This window comes from Coregonus clupeaformis, chromosome 11 (genome assembly GCF_020615455.1).
Source record: "Coregonus clupeaformis isolate EN_2021a chromosome 11, ASM2061545v1, whole genome shotgun sequence".
In the NCBI taxonomy this organism is placed as follows: domain Eukaryota; kingdom Metazoa; phylum Chordata; class Actinopteri; order Salmoniformes; family Salmonidae; genus Coregonus; species Coregonus clupeaformis.
In genome coordinates, this window is record NC_059202.1 from 35,138,828 (window position 1) to 35,162,811 (window position 23,984).

The window sequence follows — 23,984 nt, forward strand, 5'->3', positions numbered from 1 at the left end:
ATGTACGTTTTTTTTAAAGATATAGAATGCAATCATTCCAAGTTTAACCATGCCATTCAGTTGATACCAACATTCAATGTAATCTGTTCTGAATAAACTATTTGAAACATTCATTGTCTCTTTGTACTGAAGTATTCATCAATGCAATTGTGGTGTAAAACCTCAGCTGACATTCTAGGAAAATGTTATATTTATTTAAATCCAAAATAAACATATTCACACAAACACATTGATTAAATAGTCAAGAATCATTCAAAAGAGATCACACATTCTAAAAAGCGTGTTGTTGATCTGTTGTTTGGGCGCTACACCTTGCAAAAAACTGGTCACTGAAGAGGCACAAAATGCCACCCCTCAACTTCACTTGTTTCCTTGTATTTTGGGAAACATCCCATTCAGTGGAAAAAAGGTTCATCATAGAAAATAATGAGAAAAAATATCACACATGCACAAAACAGACTGAAAAATACTTTTGTGCCTGTATCTATAAGAAGTAGTTGTAGGCTGCAGCAATAGTTTTTCAATATAGCAGTTTGTTGCCTAGGGGTAACACCGACCAAAATGCAAAAGTGCTACATGAAAAATAATATGTAACACCAATGAAGAGAGAGAGAGAGAGAGAGAGACAAAGCGGAACACCTTGTGCACACACTACCCTGTAACTTTAGCCCTAGCAGGAATAAATCCATAAAAACTGGAGGTAGAAGTATATTCCTGAGAAGTAGAACAAAAAAGCCTAATTTATATTCTGAATTTCCAAGTACTTCACATGACAACAAAATAGTTAACAAAACCAAGGCCGGTATGTCAACCTTGCGCTTCCCCAAATCATCACAATATTATTATCATTAATATAATAACGATTGTTATTAATATCATGATAATAAATGTCATCAGCTGTAAATGTAATGTCTATGCTAGGTTGCTATATATATTTTTAAAGAAAAATAATCTAGGGCCATCCAAAGCCTTTTCAGATGTGTTATCTGCTATAATTACGAGATGCCTAATGCTGTGACAATTCTTCTATGAATTAACCTGTATATAGAACTATATATTTTCATTCACCATAACATTGTATTTTATTTCATCTTCACATATGTTTTGGTTGTCCCAGCCATATACAATCTACCAAACAGATAGCTAAAGCAAGTGGTATGTCTTATAATGTCTTAAGGATGAAAATTCATGGAAAGATTCTGATGAGAATCTCTCTAAAATCTAAAGGACATAGAATATAAATCTATAAGCATGCCTCTTCCATGATAAGCAGGTCTCCTAACTTCTGTTGAGATGAAGAAAGGATAGAATTCTCCTCAAAATGAAGTTGAAATCTAAACTGTGAGCCTTGCAATCAAATATAAACAGAGGAAAAGCAGAGAATAGGCCTACCATGCTAGCTATGAACACGCTATGCATCCCAAACTGTATCTGATTGCGTGCTGTAAGACATACATCCACTAGGGGGCAGCATCACTGAAGCATAAAGTTAGTATTCCTGACAGCGGCTTCCTTGGTCTCCATTGCATGTTGCCAAAACAATCCAAAGTGATTGTCATCAGCTATGATAAAGAAAATATTAAAGGCATTAGACGATTGTCTGCAATAATCTATCCTTCCAACCATTTCGGTTTATTTACCAACAGCTGAATTATCTGACTACAATCTCTGTTATATCTGTCAATGCATAGTATAAACCCATGTCATGAAGCTCAAAATAATATATCATACTTTTAAGTTTAACAGTAATATACTACTTCAATATGGTACTGTGTAATGGTCTTACAAGAGATTTAGTCAAAGCATAGACTTGAGGTAGAGGCAGGCGCTTCATTGAGGTCAAATGGATCTGCAGGAAAAAAGACCATGAGGTATACAATGTTGTAACATCTCCTGATTGTCACTACAATAAAGTCAAAATCGACCTTCCCTGAGGATTCTGAATTCTGAAAAGTAGTGAGTGTGAATCGATGTGGTTTCTTGAAGATACAGAAACAGCCTTTGTCAGATCCTCCTCTCCACCCTCTCAGGGCTGGGCGTCTCAGGCTCTGCAAACTATTGGACTGCTTCCTACCTGGCAGGCAGCTCCTACCAGGTGACATGGAGAGGATCTGTGTCAGCACCATGTACTCTCACTACTGGTATCACCCAGGACTCTGTTCTAGGCCCTCTCCTCTGCTCTCTATACACCAAGTCACTCGGCTCCGTCATATCCTCACATGGTCTCTCCTCTCACTGCTATGCGGATGACACTCAACTAATATTTCCTTCTCCCCTTCTGACACCCAGGTGGCGACACGCATCTCTGCGTGCTTGGCAGATATCTCAGCTTGGATTTCAGCCCACCACCTCAAACTCAAACTCAACCTCGACAAGATGGAGATGCTCTTCCTCCTGGGGAAGGCCTGTCCGCTACAAGACCTCTCCATCACAGTTGACAACTCCACGGTGTCCCTCTACCAGAGTGCAAAGAAACTTGGCGCGACCCTGGACAACACCCTGTCGTTCTCTGCAAACATCAAAGCAGTGACTCGCTCCTGCAGGTTCATACTCTACAACATTAGAGTACGACCCTACCTCACACAGGAAGCGGCGCAGGTCCTAATCCAGGCACTTGTCATCTCCCGTCTGGAATACTGAAACTCGCTGTTGGCTGGGCTCCCCGCTTGTGCCATCAAACCCCTGCAACTTCTCCAGAACGCTGCAGCCCGCCTGGTGTTCAACATTCCCAAGTTCTCCCATGTCACCCCGCTCCTCCGCACACTCCACTGGCTTCCAGTCGCAGCTCGCATCTACTACAATACTATGGTATTTGCCTACAGAGTAGCAACATGAACTGCCCTCCCTACCTTCAGGCTATGTTCAAACCATACACCCCAACCTGAGCACTCCATTCTGCCACCTTTGGTCTCTTGGCCCTCCCACCTCTACGGCAGGGAAGCTCCCGCTCATCCCAGTCCAAGCTCTTCTCTGTCCTGGCACCCCAATGGTGGAACCAGCTTCCCCCTGAAGCTAGGACAGCAGAGTCCCTGCCCATCTTTTGCAAACATCTGAAATTGAAGAGCAGTGCTGACCCAAAGGCAGGAATTGATTGGGCGTTTCCACCCCCATCCTTTCAACCATAACACAGCTCTATGTTATTGTTAGCCATTTACTGGGATAATAATTGGCTATGACTTTTGTCATTCTCTGAGAGAGCTTTTCCCCCCAGGGTCTAGCTGGCGAGGACAGACTCCTTAATACGTTTCAGCGAAAATTGTTTAATAGAACAACCATTGTTGTGTTGCTACAGTAGCATGATTAGTATGCAACTGTGTTGTATACAAACAAACGGTACTTCTGATAACAACTGAAATTAAGTAAAGCAAAAGACAGCACATGAAACAGATATCTGTCAATCCCACAGTATTCTCTGTAACATCTTCTATTGTCATTAAACTGGCCTCCTCGGACTCAACAGATTGAAGCTGATGGTATAGCTGTGAATATAAGAAGCACTTGGATATAGGCAGCACTACATAATGCAAGCATGTAGCTAAACTCATTAATGTTTTGTCGTTATGAAGATTTCACATATCAAGGTGTAGGCACTCTTGAGACATTATGAGTGCCCCTAAATAGAGTTACTTCCAGCCCCAAACCTCAGTTTTAAAGGTGCACAATTGCAGACCTAAGAATTCCTGCTACATCAATCCCTTACTCTGAGTCGTCTCAGAGTGATCAAACTTTAAACTAAAAGCTTTAAGTAGAGTGAAGATGATCCCACTACTTATAAAAGGACAGAGTACCCTGGGTAATTGATGAGACAACCTGATAGAAAACTAAATTCTACATGAAAAACAACAAAATATGGTTGAAATGTGTCATGAGAGAAACAAACACTCAAACCAGGAAATACATTTGTATAATGTGTGGCTATAACAGAAACATATAGCAGTTAAATACAACGTTATTGTTTCACAGCAATCTGGCAGACACCTGAGAAAAACCTGCACATATTCTAAAGCCTAAAAATTCCTGTTAACTTCCACCAGAAAAAAAATGCAAGACAAAAACCTGTGTCTGAGCAATTAATAGAAAATCTCAGCAAAGATTGACTTGTTTCCGACTGCATCATGCAAACGTAAAAGAGGAATTCTATAGCATGAGGTCACAATGGTACTTTGTTATACCCTGAAGAAATAACATACTTTAAAGCTTTTCTACTTAAAATACAAGAAATTTAAAATGTTCTGCTTTATAGAATCCTAAATATATATTTTTTGCAATGAGTATATTGTTAGTGATGATGATGATGATGATGATAATGAGAATAATAATTAATGATAATAATGTAATAAAAATAATGTTACAAACAACTTATTTTTCCTCTTGAGAAGACGCTTCATTGTCAGTCAGTAGCTGTGTTAAATGTTTAAACAATGCATTACCCTTCCAACTTATTATTTTTATTTTGTTCTCAGATAATCTGTACATTTATGTATAAATAAATTATTCTCAGGCTGTGCAAATATCTATCATATACTGGCTTCTTGTTGGGTTATTCAAACTTATTTAGGCTAAAGAACAAAAGAGGGAAGGATATATGAGAGGACCTGAGAGTGTACTTCAAGTGGTCTGAGTTTCAGTTTGTCTTGCCGTATATATGTTTTTTTTGGCATAGGCTATGTAGAAAACGAGGTTTGTTTTTGGCTTTAGTTAGCATCAAAGGTGGGTGGATGAGGTAGGTGTGTAGGGGAGCGGCTGGGATCCACTGTGCCCACCAGGGGCTTTGTTGTTACTTGATGATCCAGAGGGGCCTGACGAGGCTGACCCTGCTGCCTGAGCAAAAAGTACACCTGCAAGGGAACAGAAACTCCAGTGTGAGACTTCTGTCTTTGCAAAAATAAAAGATAGCAAGTTAGTCAGAGTAACCTGACCTACAAAGGTCCAATGTTGATAAACAATGTTGTGAATTCAGGAATGATAGTTGTAGTAAAACATGGTAACACAAGACCGTGTTGTTGATTCCGTGACTGGTGACTCACCGGTGTACATGACTCCATTGAGTTCCACTGACATACTGATGCTGCTCATGCCATTAGTGGTGAGATTGAGAGCTGAGTGCTGTCGGCCATCTGAGAAAAGACACACAGCATGTAATGTACACCACACTCATAGGTGATGTTTAACAGCAGATATAAGCATCAACATCACAGGAAAATGTGTAAATATGAACAACCTCACTACACAAACATATGGGGCAGCAGGTAGCATAGCGGTTAGAGAAGCGAGCCAGCAACCGGAGGCTTGCCAGTTAAAATCCTGGGTCTGAGCAAGTCACTTAACTCCCCCCACAACAACTGCTCCAGTGTGGCAGCTCCTTGCTCTAACCTCTCCAACCTGTATATGTATGTTTGTGTCTTTTAGAGGGGTTGGGATAAAGCAGAAGTCACATTTTGGCTGAACCTTCTGTACAATTGACGAATAAATTGAACTTAATCTTAATATAAACTAACTGCACAAACAAACTTATAAATAAATTGAACAATCTAATAACCTGAAATAAGGAATATCTGAATAAACTAATTAACTTCCGGAAACAACCTAACAAACAAACGGAACCCACTCCGCTCACTTGGATACATTATATAAATTCATGAGATAGCTTACCAATGTATCCAAGTGAGCGGACACCTAAGGCAATTGATTCATGAATAGTTCACACCTGATGCCCTCAATTGCCCTTTGTGCCTGCTCCCATACCCTATAACTTTTTATTTCTTAGTGACTGTAACTTGTATACAGGTAGACCAGAGAAGCCACATCCCTGATTGGCAATCAATGTTCCCTCTAACTTAAACGTTGTGAAAATTCTGTGCAACTTCCAGCGCGCGTTTACCGTGAACACTGAGGCTGTACCAGTTTTAAGTTACAGTTTTAACAGTGGCCAAGTAGGCTTGGATGGCTTGACATTAACCTGTTTATCCACTTGTCCTTCAGACACAGAGGTGACTGAAGATGTTGTTGTGTTGTTTGATGCAAGAAACCACTTGACAAAATAAAATGCATCATTATTCCCATACCATTATTACAGAGAGCCAGACAAATTATGCTACCGTCTGCCTATTGGCTACTTAGTTTATTCAAGCCTGTCTCAAAATACAACACTGCCCCTTTAAGACAAAAAAAAGCTCTGTAACTGATTGGCTTTTCAAAGATGTCTAGAAATGTACACGTTTTGTGCTCTTGCAGGAAGCAATCACACCCCTATTGGTGACTACAAATTATCTAAAACTGGGCTAATAACTCACTAACTAGCAAAGGATATGAACAAAATGTGCACACATGGCTACATGCAGATCTTGCTTTGATCTCAAAACAACTGCATCTACTCACGACCACAGCTGTAAACACAGTCCAGTTCAAAGTAAATGGCACAGATCCATATATGGCAATGATCTATTTGCATATAGGCCTACTGCAGCTCTGATTGGTTATGCCGCACCGGTCTGTGTAGAGTACAGGGTGAGTCGTGCACAATAGAACCCTACTCAGATGCGTTCTGCCTACAACAAAATCTCTTGCATAGTGCGTTTTGTTTCGGTATGTTGCATTGAAAGTGGCTAATATTGTGTTGAATCGATCACAATTGCCACAGTAAGTGTTAACTAACGGAAAACTCTAGAAAGTTGAGTGAAGTTCAATCTTGTGCTTCTCTTAGTGGGCTGATATTTCTTCTGCGCTTGGGGCTACTGCACGCCCGCGCATGCGCACAGTTTAGAGGGAACATTGGTGGCAACCCTGATTAGAAGCACCTTCTGCTCATCGGTTGCTCACCTGTGTTCCCTACAAATACTGTTTTGAATGAAAAACCCACTGAAGAAGGCTGCAAAGCCGAAAGGTCCCTGATCCCTGATGCAGTTAAAATAATAAAATAAAATAGAAAAATGAATGAAGCTTTATGCAACATCTTTTTGAGTGCGGACCCATCACACCTTTTTATTAATTATTTAATTAATTAATTTAATTAATTAACTATACTATATATATTTTACTGAAGGGAAGCAAAGGTGGACCAATCTTGGTCCCTTCAAATCAAATTAAACTTGATTTAAAGTGCATTTAAAATGGCAACAGGCTCTACCTTGGTTGTTGATGCGGATGTTCATGGGCATCTGGGCAGTCCTGGCCAGCAGATTGTGCTGCAGCGCTCTCTGCAGCAGCCGCTGGTGCTCCTCAGCAGGCAGGGCCATCTTCTTCTCCGGGGGCTCGCCTGCCTCCAGTCTGTCCCTCAGCTGCTCTAGAGCCGCTACCTGGGCCGCTGCCACCTGCAACGCCGCCGCCGAATTACCAACCAGAGGGTGCCTGGACATGAAGCCCAAGCCGGACACAGGCTGGCCACCCTCCTCTTCTACAGGGGAGATGGAGAAGTTTAGAGCAGGGTAGTGTTGGTGCGGGATGTTGTAGCTTTTCAAATGAAGTATCTGTTGTCTGATGTTATGGGTTACTCTTCACCGTTCTGTGATAATCTGTGATAAGTATGAACCCTCCCAACACTCTGTCATTGTGTTCATGTTCACTTCAATCATTGGCTTTATTCATGTCTGTGATATGAATGAACCACCAAAATAATCTTAATTAAAAACAACAAATAATCTTCCTCATTCCAATGTAGAATAATTGTCCTTTAAAGATATCGGAGTATAGCAAAACACCTTTCTATCCATCAACACTCTGATGTTAATCATTGGCTAGACTAGAGCATACAAAGTTCAAAACCCGAACACTTCCTTTTATGTACCTTTCTTGATTTTTTGGATGGGAGCGAGAGAGTGGCCTCCGTTGGTGACCACGTTCATCCCCATTTCCTGCATGGACATCTTGGGGGAGGACAGCATGGTGGGGGTCCCGTTGGGGGAGTAGGTGAAGAGTGAGCTGCCGAAGCTCTGCCGGCGGCCCTCCCGCCGGTTACAGTCGATAGCTGCCTGGAGCTCGTTGGGGTTGCTGAGGCTCCTCTTGTCACATTCGTATGGGTACAGGTACTTCATGTATCTGTGAAAACGACATTTCAGTTGGTATTGGGATAATTTTATGAAATATGAAATTAATTGAAAAACACAGTATTACAATGGATAAGTATACCTTGAAACAAGTTTGCAAATTATATGGGGGAGTGTGTATGTGTGTTCGGTGTGCGTGTGTGTGTGTGTGTGTGTACTCACTGTGTCCTGAGAGTAAAGGCTGCACTGGTAATTGAGGTAGGCAGGTTGAGTCCTTTAGTGATCTCTCTCCACAGCTTCTTGTTGATGACCTCCACCAGGCCTCCCTTCTCTGTCACCAGCTGGTACAGCATGTACAGGTCTAGGACCTGCTTGGCCATGATGGGGATCCTGTTCACAGGGGTTCCTGGAGACAGGGAAAAGACAACTCACTGCCTGTGGCTAACACCATACTCTATTTCAGAAAGGATGTTTGATTAAAAAAAGACATTATGACACCTTGTTTTCTCAATGACATTCAATTCAGCATTGACAAAAAGGCGCAAGTTTAAGTTTGTTCCACCTGAGTGAGTCTGACCACAAGTCAGAGACCACTATGATGACACACCAAATGTGTTTGATGGTTCCTTTTTGTCTTCTTCTAATGTCTCTTAAGGGGAAAGTAATCATAGTAATCAGATTACATTACTGAGTTTGGGTAATCCAAAAGTTATGCTACTGATTACAATTTTGGACAGGTAAGCAGTAACTGTAACAGATTCCATTTAGAAAGTAACCTACCCAACCCTGGTTCTAGGATATTGTTTTCCTACGGAGAGTATCACACCTTTTCTTAGCACACAATACTTCAATTCATAATCAATTGTCAATGCCATGTCTGCTTTGTTCTTGTTATGGTATTGGGTCTTATTGTCCTTAAAAACACATTACTTTTCTTTTTTTTTACAATTCTGAAAGAAAGCTATGAAAAGAAAAGCAGGAACATTTTCTCCTCTCAGTCTCTAGTCAATTCCCTATATTGTCCCTAGAGGGCAGTGTCCAATTCGTTGAGCAACTAGGCACGTAGACACGCCCATACATTTGTTTGAGGGCACAGTGTATAGTGTAGACATACCCTAAACACCCAATACTGGATTTTCCACACTGACTATCTTGACATAATAATATTTATTGCTATTACTTTCAACATGTTGGCCTTATATTTCCAAAGTAGAACTAGTTTCTACTATCAAAATTATACTATGTGCTGTGCTGTTTGCTTGAGGGCACACACTTAATGTGTTGTGAAATTTGTTGTGTAATGTAATGTTTTTAATTGTTTATAACTGCCTTAATTTTGCTCGACCCCAGGAAGAGTAGCTGCTGCCTTGGCAGCAGCTAATGGGGAACCATAATAAATCCAAATACAGTCTGACGAAGTGACGATCATTAATAAAAGATGCAAATGCTGAACCAAACCAAACACCATAACTTCACGGAGCAACATACAAACTCCGGCGCCAAAACATATACGTAAATACATTCCTAAGTTGATACATGCAGTCTCGTGTACGCTCTAGTTTTAGACGAGCTGGGAACAGTGAAGGCTTGGCCAACCATAAAGCAATCATCTCCAAATGAATAAAGATCCACCCATGGAGGTGAAAGCTGAGAGTGGTGTTTCGTATGTCAGTGAAGGGGGGAGGGGCGGGGGGCAGGTGGCTAGAGAACAGAACAGGGCCTCTCAGTACTAACCCACCAAGGCAAACAGTGAAGTCTATCGAGTCATGGCTTTTATTTGTATTAATGTGGCTCTGCTGCATGAGATATTGGGCCAGAAAGGTACAGCACTGTCTTGCATATACGCCACTCCTTTTACAACACTCGCTCACCTCTCTTTTGCATGAAGCTGAATAGGTCATCCAGAAACTCTTTTCTCTTTGGGTCTCCATCTAGTTCGTAGAGCTGTAGAGGAGAGGAGAGAAGAGGAGGGGGAGAGATAAAAACAGGTTACAGCTGGAAGTAGATTACCAAGGGGGGTTGAGAGCTATTATTGCCCCAAAATGGAGGATGGATCCTCAGCTTTAGAATGCCATTAAGTCTAGAGAGGAGGTCCGGAAAGTTCAGTGGAAGTTAACAGTAAAAGTGAAGCACATGGCTCAGGGGAATACAGTGCCCTGTTGTGGTAACTTCAATTGCGGTATGAAGATTGTTCACAACAGTTTGATTCACACTCGCTGGTGTGGAGAGTATCTTTGACTGACTAGCGTGTCAAACAAAAGTGCAGTTTACAAACCAAACCAATAATGTAGCTGAGGCGGAAGAATACATTTTGTTTAATTATTGGATTTTAATTCTCTCTGAAAAGACATATACTGAACAAAAATATAAATGCAACATATAAAGTGTTGGTCCCATGATCATTACACAGGTGCACCTTGTGCTGGGTACAATAAAAGGCCACTCTAAAATGTGCAGTTTTGTAACACAATCCCACAGATGTCTCAAGTTTTAAAGGGGGAACGCACAATTGGCATGCTGACAGCAGGAATGTCCACCAGAGCTTTTGCCAGAGAATTGAATGTTCATTTCTTTACCATAAGCCTCCTCCAACGTCGTTTTAGAGAATTTGGCAGTACGTCCAACCGGTCTCACAAACGCAGGCCACGTGTAACCACGCCAGCTACATCAGGCTTCTTCACCTGTGGGATGGTCTGAGACGAGCCACCTGGACAGCTGATGAAACTGCAGGTTTGCACAACCAAATTATTTCTGCAGAAACTGTCAGAAACCGTCTCAGGGAAGCTCATCTGCGTGCTCGTCGTCCTCACCAGGGTCTTGACCTGACTGCAGTTCGGCATCGTAACCTACTTCAGTGGGCAAATGCTCAGCTTCGATGGCCACTGGCACGCTGGAGAAGTGTGCTCTTCACGGATGAATCCCAGTTTCAACTGTACCGGGCAGATGGCAGACAGCGTGTATGGCGTCGTGTGGGCGAGCGGTTTGCTGATGTCAACGTTGTGAACAGAGTGCCCCATGGTGGCGGTGGGGTTATGGTATGAGCAGGCATGAGCTACAGACAACGAACACAATTGCATTTTATCGATGGCAATTTGAATGCACAGAGATACCGTGACGAGATCCTGAGGCCAATTGTCGTGCCATTCATCCGCTGCCATCACCTCATGTTTCAACATGATAATGCATGGCCCCATGTTGCAAGGATCTGTACACAATTCCTGGAAGCTGAAAATGTCCCAGTTATTCCATGGCCTGCATACTCACCAGACATGTCACCCATTGAGCATGTTTGGGATGCTCTGGATCAATGTGTACAACAGTGTGTTCCAGTTCCCGCCAATATCTAGCAACTTCGCACAGCTATTGAAAACATCTTTGAAATTGTTGCATGTTTCGTTTATATTTTTGTTAAGTGTATATAAACCTGCTACACAAGATGCTTCATCGTTACAACAGTTCGGCCAGAGCACACAATGCAAAACTCTACTCTTATTCTGGATTTGGGAGTACTTTTTGCAGGCTCTTGCTGTGTAATCACAAACAGGCCATTCTCTTTCTGGCGTTTAGCGCTCATTAGTGATGCCAAGCTGCCGTTAGATCTTATTATCAGAGGGATAGGGGCTGAATGACTAGGCGGGGGAGGGGCGGTAATAAGTATAGGGCTGGAGGCAAGGCCAGTCTTCATTACAGGATGCCGAGCCATAAATCTGTACATAGTCAAAGCTTTCCTTCATTTTGGGTCTCTCTCTCTCTCCCTGCCTCCCTTCCTCCAACTCCTCCTCCTCCACAGCGAAACCATCATGTGCTTCCTTTTCCTCCCAACCAATCTAACAACGGTCTGATCTGCCTGCCTTCCTACTGTAGGCTCCTGAGATAGGCCTACCATGTCTGGGAACAGATAAACTCCCTGTCGTGGGCAAATTCTTAGGTCGTAATGTCGGACGTCTTGGCTCGTTCAGTGTGACAGGGTCTAGGTCTGCTGATTAAATCAAATCAAATCAAAATGTATTTGCCACATGCGCCGAAAACAGCAGGTGTAGACATTACAGTGAAATGCTTACTTACAAGCCCTTAACCAACAATGCAGTATTTTATTTTTATTTTTTAAAGTGTTAATTAAAGAAAAATATAAAATAAAAGCAAATAGCTAAAGAGCAGCAGTAAAATAAAATAACAGTAGGGAGGCTACATACAGGGGGGTACCGGCTAGTCGAGGTAATTGAGGTCATATGTACATGTGGGTAGAGTTAAAGTGACTATGCATAAATAGTAAACAGAGTAGCAGCAACGTAAAAGAGGGGGATGGGGTGGGGTGGGGGGCAGTGCAAATAGTCTGGGTAGCCATGATTAGCTGTTCAGGAGTCTTATGGCTTGGGGGTAGAAGCTGTTGAGAAGCCTTTTGGACCTAGACTTGGCGCTCCGGTATTGCTTGCCGTGCGGTAGCAGAGAGAACAGTCTATGACTAGGGTGGCTTGAGTCTTTGACAATTTTTAGGGCCTTCCTCTGACACCGCCTGGTATAGAGGTCCTGTATGGCAGGAAGCTTGGCCCCAGTGATGTACTGGGCCGAGCAGTTGCCATACCAGGCGATGATGTAACCCGTCAGGATGCTCTCGATGGTGCAGCTGTATAACTTTTTGAGGATCTGAGGACCCATGCCAAATCTTTTCAGTCTCCTGAGGGGAATAGGTTTTGTGTCGTGCCCTCTTCACGACGGTCTTGGTGTGTTTGGACCATGATAGTTTGTTGGTGATGTGGACACCAAGGAACTTGAAGCTCTCAACCTGTTCCACTACAGCCCCGTCGATGAGAATGGGGGTGTGCTCAGTCCTCTTTTTTTCCCTGTAGTCCACAATCATCTCCTTTGTCTTGATCACATTGAGGGAGAGGTTGTTATCCTGGCACCACACGGCCAGGTCTCTGACCTCCTCCCTATAGGCTGTCTCATCATTGTCGGTGATCAGACCTACCACTGTTGTGTCGTCGGCAAACTTAATGATGGTGTTGAAGTCGTGCCTGGCCATGCAGTCATGGGTGAACAGGGAGTACAGGAGGGGACTGAGCACGCACCCCTGAGGGGCCCCCATGTTGAGGATCAGCGTGGCAGACGTGTTGTTACCTACCCCTACCACCTGGGGGCGGCCCGTCAGGAAGTCCAGGAGCCAGTTGCAGAGGGAGGTGTTTAGTTCCAGGATCCTTAGCTTTGTGATGAGCTTTGAGGGCACTATGGTGTTGAACGCTGAGCTGTAGTCAATGAATAGCATTCTCACGTAGGTGTTCCTCTTGTCCAGATGGGAAAGGGCAGTGTGGAGTGCAATAGAGATTGCATCATCTGTGGATCTGTTGGGGCGGTATGCAAATTGGAGTGGGTCTAGGGTTTCTGGGATAATGGTGTTGATGTGAGCCATGACCAGCCTTTCAAAGCACTTCATGGCTACAGATGTGAGTGCTACGGGTCAGTAGTCATTTAGGCAGGTTATCTTAGTGTCCTTGGGCACAGGGACTATGGTGGTCTGCTTGAAACATGTTGGTATTACAGACTCAGTCAGGGACATGTTGAAAATGTCAGTGAAGACACTTGCCAGTTGGTCAGCACATGCTCGGAGTACACGTCCTGGTAATACACGTCCGTCTGGCCCTGCGGCCTTGTGAATGTTGACCTGCTTAAAAGTCTTACTCACATCGGCTACGGAGAGTGTGATCACATAGTCATCCGGAACAGCTGGTGCTCTCATGCATGCTTCAGTGTTGCTTGCCTCGAAGCGAGCATAGAAGTGATTTAGCTCGTCTGGTAGGCTTGTGTCACTGGGCAGTTCGCGGCTGTGCTTCCCTTTGTAGTCTGTAATAGTTTTCAAGCCCTGCCACATCCGACGAGTGTCAGAGCCGGTGTAGTATGATTCAATCTTAGTCCTGTATTGACTCTTTGCCTGTTTGATGGTTCGTCGGCGAGCATAGCGGGATTTCTTATAAGCTTCCGGGTTAGAGTCCCGCTCCTTTAAAGCGGCAGCTCTACCCTTTAGCTCAGTGCGGATATTGCATGTAATCCATGGCTTCTGGTTGGGGTATGTACGTACGGTCACTGTGGGGACGACGTCATCGATGCACTTATTTATGAAGCCAGTGACTGATGTGGTGTACTCCTCAATGCTATCTGAAGAATCCCGGAACATATTCCAGTCTGTGCTAGCAAAACAGTCACGTGGCTTAGCATCTGCGTCATCTGACCACTTTTTTATTGACCGAGTCACTGGTGCTTCCTGCTTTAGTTTTTGCATATAAGATTTTGTGCACCAGCTGTTGTTTACAAATATACACAGACCGCCAACCCTTGTCTTACCGGAGTCAGCCGTTCTATCCTGCCGATGTAGCGTATAGCCCGCTAGCTGTATGTTATCCATGTCGTGGTTCAGCCACGACTCAGTGAAACATAAGATATTACAGTTTTTAATGTCCCGTTGGTAGGATAACCTTAGTCTTAGGTCATCCAATTTGTTTTCAAATGATTGAACATTGGCTAATAGGATTGATGGAAGAGGCAGTTTACTCGCTCGCTGTCGGATCCTTACAAGGCATCCCGACCTACGTCCACGATATCTCTGTCTCTTTCTCATGCGAATGACGGGGATTTGGGCCTTGTCGGGTGTCTGTAGAATATCCTTCGCGTCCGACTCGTTGAAGAAAAAATATTCGTCCAATACGAGGTGAGTAATCACTGTCCTGATATCCAGAAGCTCTTTTTGGTCATAAGAGACGGTGGCAGAAACATTATGTACAGAATAAAATACAAATAACGTGAAAAAACACACATAATAGTACAATTGGTTAGAGGGCTGTAAAACAGCAGCCATCTTCTCCACTACATGCGGTTGTAAGCTCAGACAATGTTCTGGCAGGGTCAGAAATGTTGAGCGTTTATCGTGTAGTCTAACAGACCAATAGGAACAAGGCCGGCACTGAGTATGCACACAATAATACGATTATTATGAATAGTCAGACTAATAGAAGGGTTTGATTTAAATGTTTACATGCTTTACAAGAAAAAGGATTCTTGCCAACGAATGGCCCTCTGGAGATGGACATGGGCAGCGTCTCAGACCTGTCCGGCCCTGCGGAACCACTCGTCGACAGCGGGCGCATCGGTCTGGCTGGGTGTCCAAGGGGCCAGGACCGCCTGGTACCCCAGGACGCACTGGAAGGGAGTGAGCCCCGTGGAGGAGTGAACGAGGGAGTTCTGGGCATATTCTGCCCAGGGAAGAAACCTCGCCCATTCACCCTGCCGGTCCTGACAGTGGCAACGAAGAAACCTCCCCAGCTCCTGGTTCATGCGCTCCACCTGCCCATTTGACTGAGGCCTATACCCGGAAGTGAGGCTGGCCGTGGCCCCGATCTTCTCCAGGAAAGCCTTCCACACTCGGGAGGTGAATTGGGAGCCACGGTCCGAGACGATGTCCTCCGGAAGTCGATAATGCCGGAAGACCTGTTGAAACAGGACGTCAGCGACCTGGAGAGCAGAAGGAAGACCAGTTAATGGCAAAAAACGGCATGATTTGGAGAACCGATCTACGACCACCTGGACTGTGGTGAAGCCGTCAGAACGTGGGAGGTCGGTGACAAAGTCTATGGACAGGTGTGACCAAGGTCGCTGAGGCACTGGGAGAGGAACTAGTTTGCCTGCCGGGGCGTTCCGAGGTGTCTTCGTTTGGGCACATATGGAACAGGAGTTGATATAGCGGGAGACATCAGTAGCCAAGGTGGGCCACCAGTATTTTTGTGAGAGCGAATGTAGGGTGGTACCGGAGTGCCCTGCCGTAAGGGTGGTGTGCGCCCAGATCAGCAGGCGGTCACGGACCCTGGTGGGTACATACACGTGCCCCGGAGGGGCGTTGGCAGGCGGTGGGTCCTCCTGAGCCGCCAGGCGGATGTCTTCGTCCACATCCCAAATGACAGGTGCCACGATGAGAGACGGAGGCAGGATAGGACCCCCCAGATCCTTCCTTTCTCCGGTATGGTGCATCCTGGAGAGTGCGTTGGCTTTCACATTCTGAGATCCTGGGCGGTAGGACAGAATAAACTGAAGGCGAGTAAGAAATTGGGCCCACCTGGCTTGACGAGAATTCATCCGTTTCGCTGCCCGTATGTGCTCCAATTTCAGTTGGTCAGTGAGAATCCGGAATGGATGGACTGCGCCTTCCAGCCAGTGTCTCCATTCCTCCAGAGCGAGGACCACCGCCAACAGCTCCCTGTCTTCAACTCCATAGTTCCTCTTTGCGGGGGTAAGCTTTTTTGAGAAAAAGGCACAGGGATACATTTTCTCTGGCTTACCTTGCCGCTGGGAGAGGACCCTACCCACGCCCTCCTCAGATGCGTCCACCTCCAGGATGAAAGGACGAGCTGGATCTGGGTGTTTTAGAATGGGCGCTGTGGTGAACCTCTCCTTCAGCCTCTTGAAGGCAGCGTCAGCCTCAGGGTTCCAGGCCAGCTTCTGAGGCCCCCCCTTAAGGAGAGAGGTGAGTGGGGCGGCTATGGAGCTGAAGGACCTGATGAAACGCTGGTAGAAATTTGCGAAGCCCAGGAACTCTGTAGGCCCTTGATGGTGGTGGGGACTGGCCATGACCTGACGGCGTCAGTCTTCGCTCTTTTGATGAACACCCCCTGAGGACTGATCCTGTATCCCAGGAAGGAGATGGCCTGTTGGTGGAATTCGCATTTATAATATAATAATATATAATATGCCATTTAGCAGATGCTTTTATCCAAAGCGACTTACAGTCATGCGTGCATACATTTTTGTGTATGGGTGGTCCCGGGGATCGAACCCACTACCCTGGCGTTACAAGCGCTGTGCTCTACCAGCATTTCTCCCGCTTCACCAACAGGCTGTGTTCCCGGAGGCGGAGTAGGACCGCTCTGATGTCCCTGACGTGCTCCTCGAACGTAGCCGAGTAGATCAGGATATCGTCGATGTACACCACCACCTGTCTACTCAGCATGTCTCGGAACACGTCATTGACGAAGGTCTGGAACACAGAAGGTGCGTTGGCGAGGCCGTAGGGCATGACGTAGTATTCATAGTGGCCTGAGGTAGGGCTGAATGCTGTCTTCCACTCGTCTCCTTCCCGGATTCGGATCAGGTTGTAGGCACTCCTCAGGTCCAACTTGGTAAAGTACCGGGCCCCTCGCAGCTGCTCGATGGCCGACGGAACCAGAGGGAGGGGGTACAGGTACTTGGTGGTGACTGCGTTCAGCCCCCGGTAGTCAATGCACGGCCTCAGTCCTCTGTCTATTTTGGCCACGAAGAAGAAGCTGGCGGAGGCAGGAGAGGTAGAGCGTCTGATGAACCCCTGTTTCAGGGTCTCCGCAACATACTTCTCCACACAAATTATCAAGGAACCTACCAGGTACAACCCTAAATCCGTAAACATAGATATCATACTGACTAATTTACCCTCTAAATATACCTCCGCTGTCTTCAACCAGGATCTCAACGATCACTGCCTCATTGCCTGCGTCCGTAATGGGTCCACGGTCAAACGACCACCCCTCATCACTGTCAAACGCTCCCTAAAACTCTTCAGCGAGCAGGCCTTTCTAATTGACCTGGCCCGGGTATCCTGGATGGATATTGACCTCGTTCCGTCAGTAGAGGATGCCTGGATGTTCTTCAAAAGTGCTTTCTTCTTCATCTTAAATAAGCATGCCCCATTCAAAAAATGCAGAACTAAGAACAGATATAGCCCCTGGTTCACCCCAGACCTGACTGCCCTTGACCAGCACAAAAACATCCTGTGGCATACTGCATTAGCATCAAACAGCCCCCGTGATATGCAACTTTTCAGGGAAGTCAGGAACCAATATACACAATCAGTTAGGAAAGCAAAGGCTAGCTTTTTCAAACAGAAATGTGCATCCTGTAGCACTAACTCCAAAAAGTTTTGGGACGCTGTAAAGTCCATGGAGAATAAAAGCACCTCCTCCCAGCTACCCACTGCACTGAGGCTAGGAAACACTGTCACCACCGATAAATCTATGATAATCGAGAATTTCAATAAGCATTTTGCTACGGCTGGCCATGCTTTCCACCTGGCTACCCCTACCCCGGCCACCAGCTCTGCACCCTCCGCTGCAACTTGCCCATGCCCCCCCCGCTTCTCCTTCACCCAAATTCGGGTAGCTAATGTCCTGAAAGAGCTGCAAAATCTGGACCCCTACAAATCAGCTGGGCTAGACAATCTGGACCCTTCCTTTCTAAAATTAGCCGCCGAAATTGTCGCAACCCCTATTACTAGCCTGTTCAACCTCTCTTTCGTATCGTCTGAGATCCCCAGAGATTGGAAAGCTGCCGCGGTCATCCCCCTCTTCAAAGGGGGTGACACTCTAGATCCAAACTGTTACAGACATATATCCATCCTACCCTGCCTTTCGAAAGTATTTGAAGGCCAAGTTAACAAACAGATCACAGACCACTTCGAATCCCACCGTACCTTCTCCGCTATGCAATCTGGTTTCCTGTGAACCATCAGATCCTCCTCTCCACCCTCTCCGAGTTGGGCATCTCCGGCGCTGCTCACTCTTGGATTGCGTCCTACCTGACAGGTCGCTCCTACCAGGTGGCGTGGCGAGAATCTGTCTCCGCACCACGTGCTCTCACCACTGGTGTCCCCCAGGGCTCAGTTCTAGGCCCTCTCCTATTCTCTCCATACACCAAGTCACTTGGCTCTGTCATATCCTCACATGGTCTCTCCTATCATTGCTACGCAGACGACACACAATTCATTTTCTCCTTTCCCCCTTCTGATAACCAGGTGGCGAATCGCATCTCTGCATGTCTGGCAGACATATCAGTGTGGATGTCGGATCACCACCTCAAGCTGAACCTCGGCAAGACGGAGCTGCTCTTCCTCCCTGGGAAGGACTGCCCGCTCCATGATCTTGCCATCACGGTTGACAACTCCATTGTGTCCTCCTCCCAGAGTGCAAAGAACCTTGGCGTGACCCTGGACAACACCATGTCGTTCTCCGCTAACATCAAAGCGGTGACCCGATCCTGCAGGTTCATTACATTTTACATTTTAGTCATTTAGCAGACGCTCTTATCCAGAGCAACTTACAGTTAGTGCATACATTATTTTATCGAACCCACAACCCTGGCGTTGCAAACGCCATGCTCTACCAACTGAGCTACATCCCCTGCCGGCCAAATCCCTCCCCTACCCTGGGCGACGCTGGGCCAATTGTGTGCGCCGCCCCATGGGTCTCCCGGTCGCGGCCGGCTACGACAGATCGAACCAGGATCTCTAGTGGCACAGCTAGCACTGCGATGCAGTGCCTTAGACCACTGCGCCACTGCTCTACAACATTCGCAGAGTACGACCCTACCTTACACAGAAAGCGGCACAGGTCCTAATCCAGGCACTTGTCATCTCCCGTCTGGATTACTGCAACTCGCTGTTGGATGGGCTCCCTGCCTGTGCCATTAAACCCCTACAACTTATCCAGAACGCCGCAGCCCATCTGGTGTTCGACCTTCCCAAGTTCTCTCATGTCACCCCGCTCCTCCGCACACTCCACTGGCTTCCAGTTGAGGCTTGCATCTACTACAAGACCATGGTGCTTGCCTACGGAGCTGTGAGGGGAACGGCACCTCCTTACCTTCAGGCTCTGATCCTACACCCAAACGAGGGCAATATGTTCATCCACCTCTGGCCTGCTAGCTCCCCTACCTCTACGAAAGCACAGTTCCCGCTCAGCCCAGTCAAAGCTATTTGCTGCTCTGGCAACCCAATGGTGGAACAAGCTCCCCCACGACGCCAGGACAGCGGAGTCACTGACCACCTTCCGGAGACACTTGAAACCCTACCTCTTTAAGGAATACCTGGAATAGTATAAAGTAATCCTTCAACCCCCCCCATAAAAAATAAAATAGAAAAAAGTGGTTGTCCCACTGGCTATCATAAGTTGAATGCACCAATTTGTAAGTCGCTCTGGATAAGAGTGTCTGCTAAATGATGTAAATGTAAATGTTTCCGAGCTGGTCATTGTTGCACCTCAGCCACGCTCAAGGTCCTAAACGATATAATAACCGCGATTGATAAAAGACAGTACTGTGCAGCCTTCTTCATCGACCTGGCCAAGGCTTTTGACTCTGTCAATCACCGCATTGGAGGGCCTGTTGTCTGGACCTCTGGCAGTCTCTATGGAGGTGCCACAGGGTTGAATTCTTGGGCCGACTCTATTCTCTGTGTATATCAATGATCAAATCAAATCAAATCAAATTTTATTGGTCACATGCGCCGAATACAACAGGTGCAGACATTACAGTGAAATGCTTACTTACAGCCCTTAACCAACAGTGCATTTATTTTAAACAAAAAAGTAAGAATAAAACAACAACAAAAAAAGTGTTGAGAAAAAAAGAGCAGAAGTAAAATAAAGTGACAGTAGGGAGGCTATATATACAGTAAAATAAAGTGACAGTAGGGAGGCTATATACAGGGGGGTACCGTTGCAGAGTCAATGTGCGGGGGCACCGGCTAGTTGAGGTAGTTGAGGTAATATGTACATGTGGGTAGAGTTAAAGTGACTATGCATAAATACTTACTTAACAGAGTAGCAGCAGCGTAAAAAGGATGGGGTGGGGGGCAGTGCAAATAGTCCGGGTAGCCATGATTAGCTGTTCAGGAGTCTTATGGCTTGGGGGTAGAAGCTGTTGAGAAGTCTTTTGGACCTAGACTTGGCACTCCGGTACCGCTTGCCGTGCGGTAGCAGAGAGAACAGTCTATGACTAGGGTGGCTGGAGTCTTTGACAATTTTGAGGGCCTTCCTCTGACACCGCCTGGTATAGAGGTCCTGGATGGCAGGGAGCTTTGCCCCAGTGATGTACTGGGCCGTACGCACTACCCTCTGTAGTGCCTTGCGGTCAGAGGCCAAGCAGTTGCCATACCAGGCGGTGATGCAACCAGTCAGGATGCTCTCGATGGTGCAGCTGTAGAATTTTTTGAGGATCTGAGGACCCATGCCAAATCTTTTTAGTCTCCTGAGGGGGAATAGGCTTTGTCGTGCCCTCTTCACGACTGTCTTGGTGTGTTTGGACCATGATAGTTCGTTGGTGATGTGGACACCAAGGAACTTGAAGCTCTCAACCTGTTCCACTACAGCCCCGTCGATGAGACGGGGCTGTAGTGGACTCTCAGATCCACCTCTACGCAGACAACACCATTTTGTATACATCTGGCCCTTCATTGGACACTGTGTTAACAAACCTCCAAACGACCTTCAATGCCATACAACACTCCTTCTGTGGCCTCCAACTGCTCTTAAAAGCTAGTAAAACTAAATGCATGCTCTTCAATCGAACGCTGCTTGCACCCGCCCGCACGACTAGAATCACTACTCTCGGCGGGTCTGACTTAGAATATGTGGACAACTACAAATACCTAGGTGTCTGGTTAGACCGTAAATTCTCCTTCCAGACTCACATTAAGCATCTCCAATCCAAAGTTAAATCTAGAATCGGCTTCCTGTTTCGCAACAAAGCCTCCTTCACTCATGCTGCTAAACATGCCCTCGTAAAACTGACTATCCTACCGATCCTTGACTTCGGCGATGTCATTTACAAAATAGCTTCCAACACTCAACTCAGCAAATTGGATGTAGTCTATCACAGTGCCATCCATTTTGTCACCAAAGCCCCATATACTACCCACCATTGTGACCTGTACGCTCTTGTTGGCTGGTCCTCACTACATATTCGTCGCCAAACCCACTGGCTCCAGGTCATCTATAAATCACTTCTAGGCAAATCCCCGCCTTATCTTAGCTCATTGGTCACCATAGCAACACCCACCCGTAGTATGCGCTCCAGCAGGTATATCTCACTGGTCATCCCCAAAGCCAACACCTCCTTTGTCCGCCATTCCTTCCAGTTCTCTGCTGCCAATGAATGGAAGGAACTGCAAAAATCTCTGAAGCTGGAGACTCTTATCTCCCTCACTAACTTTAAGCATCAGTTGTCAGAGCAGCTTACCAATCACTGCACCTGTACACAGCCCATCTGTAATTAGCCCACCCAACTACCTCATCCCCATATTGTTATTTACATTGTTATATATTTTGCTCATTTGCACCCCAGTATCTCTATTTGCACATCATCTTCTGCACATCTATCACTCCAGTGTTAATACTAAATTGTAATTATTTTGCACTATGGCCTATTTATTGCCTTACCTCCATAACTTACTACATTTGCACACACTGTATATAGATTTTCTATTGTGTTATTGACTGTACGTTTTTGTTTATTCCATATGTAACTCTGTGTTGTTGTTGTTTTTAATCGCACTGATTTGCTTTATCTTGGCCAGGTCGCAGTTGTAAATGAGAACTTGTTCTCAACTGGCTTACCTGGTTAAATAAAGGTTAAATAAATAAAAATGGCCTCAGTCTCCGCTATGGAGAGGGAGTAAATGCGACTCTTCGGGGAGTGTTGTCCCTCCAGCAGGTCAATGGCGCAGTCCCAGTGCCTGTGAGGAGGGAGACACTAAGCCTTGGAGGCAGAGAAGACATCGGAGAGATCTGTGTACTCGTGGAATGTTGGGCTGGAGGGCGGACTCCGGACTCTCCACTGACGTGGAACAACAAACCACCGGCAGGCAGGTCCTTCGGCATGAGGGGGACCAGGCTGTGATCCTCTTGGTGATGCAATTGATGGTGGGGTTGTGTAGTCTGAGCCAGGGCAATCCCAAGACGATCCGGTGAAGGGGTGACGTGACGATGTGGAAGGACAGCTCCTCGTGGTGCTCCGGTAGTGTGGGAATGGTGATGGTGATGGTGAGAGTGACGTGTGTAATGGTGCCTGATCCAAGTGGTTTATTGTCCAGTGAGGTGACGTGTAGCGGAGAAGGCAGTGGCACGGTGGGCAACCCCCATTCAGAGACCAGCTCCCTATCTATAAGGTTCCCAGCTGATCCAGAATCTATCATTGCCGTGGAAAGCGAAGAGAAGGGAGAACCATTCACCGTTAAAGGAACTAAAAACAATGGTTTGGTGACAGGTGATAACGGAACACTCACGGAGTGGCGACGGGAGTTATACCGCCTAGATAGGGAGCCGCCAGGAGATCTGTGGTCCGTTGTGGTGTAGGGGGTGCTGCCCACCTCCATGGGTGAGGACTCGGAGGCAGGGCGGCTTCCATAAGGAAGCCTTTACATTTGTAGTTTACCCGTAATAGCGCTCTGGCAGGGCGAGAGGTCTCTCAGACGTTGGTGATAGCACGGGAGGAGGTGGACTGGGTGCACTCGCCGCTCCCTGAGGTGGAACCGGAGCGATGGTCAGTTTATGCAGCGTTTGGAGCAGTTCCAGCATGGCGGCGTTCAGCTGGGCAATCTGCTGCTGGTGCTGGTCGAGGCGCTGGGAAACTCCAGGACGATTACCTGCTGCATCCATCTTCGTGATTGGTGTGTGTGATTCTGTGACGAGTACTGAGGATACGAAGAGGCAGGACGCAGATGCAGGAATCAACAATGTAAAGGTTTCCTTAACACTGAGCAAGAGAACAACAAAGAGCGAGTACACGACATGACACTAACAATCACACACAACACAACACTGAACAGTCCAGGGCTATATAGGGGTGTTGATGAGATGATGAGGTGCAGGTGCGCTGGAGGTGATTAGGGTGCGTTGGGTTTCCATTCCAGTGTTGCCGAGGTGGTGTGCTCAGACCGGTGGCTCAGTAGACCGGCGAATCAGAGCGCCGGAGGGGAGCAATGGGAGGAGACGTGACAACAGCGAACATGTTATTTTTGGGAAACCTATTTGATTCTGAGTTCGGACATATAAAGTTTGTATTTCTAAGATGCATACTTTCCGTTTTTCCGAACTCATTTCACTCGCGCCTAAGCATAGAGGGAGGCTTGCGCTGCTGGTGCTGGTACATGCTCAGATCAAATACACCACTGCAGTTGACGTAGCCAATGTCGGCTGATATTTCCTCTCAAGCCAATCG

At 46.1% G+C, this 23,984-nt stretch overlaps 1 protein-coding gene across 2 annotated transcripts in view; it reads right to left on the minus strand.

Annotated features, from left to right (window-relative positions):
* Positions 1–3,240: 3,240 nt before the first annotated feature.
* arid3a (AT rich interactive domain 3A (BRIGHT-like)) overlaps positions 3,241–23,984 on the minus strand; it is a 65,408-nt gene continuing 44,664 nt past the window's right edge. For both annotated transcript variants that reach the window (XM_041890394.1, XM_041890395.2), the window contains exons 4-9: positions 9,854–9,926; positions 8,205–8,388; positions 7,784–8,034; positions 7,127–7,393; positions 5,028–5,117; positions 3,241–4,838 (exon numbers count right to left, since the gene is read on the minus strand). In XM_041890394.1, the coding sequence (XP_041746328.1) occupies positions 4,705–4,838; positions 5,028–5,117; positions 7,127–7,393; positions 7,784–8,034; positions 8,205–8,388; positions 9,854–9,926 (999 nt within the window). In that variant the 3' untranslated portion in view covers positions 3,241–4,704. The remainder of the gene's footprint in view (positions 4,839–5,027; positions 5,118–7,126; positions 7,394–7,783; positions 8,035–8,204; positions 8,389–9,853; positions 9,927–23,984) is intronic.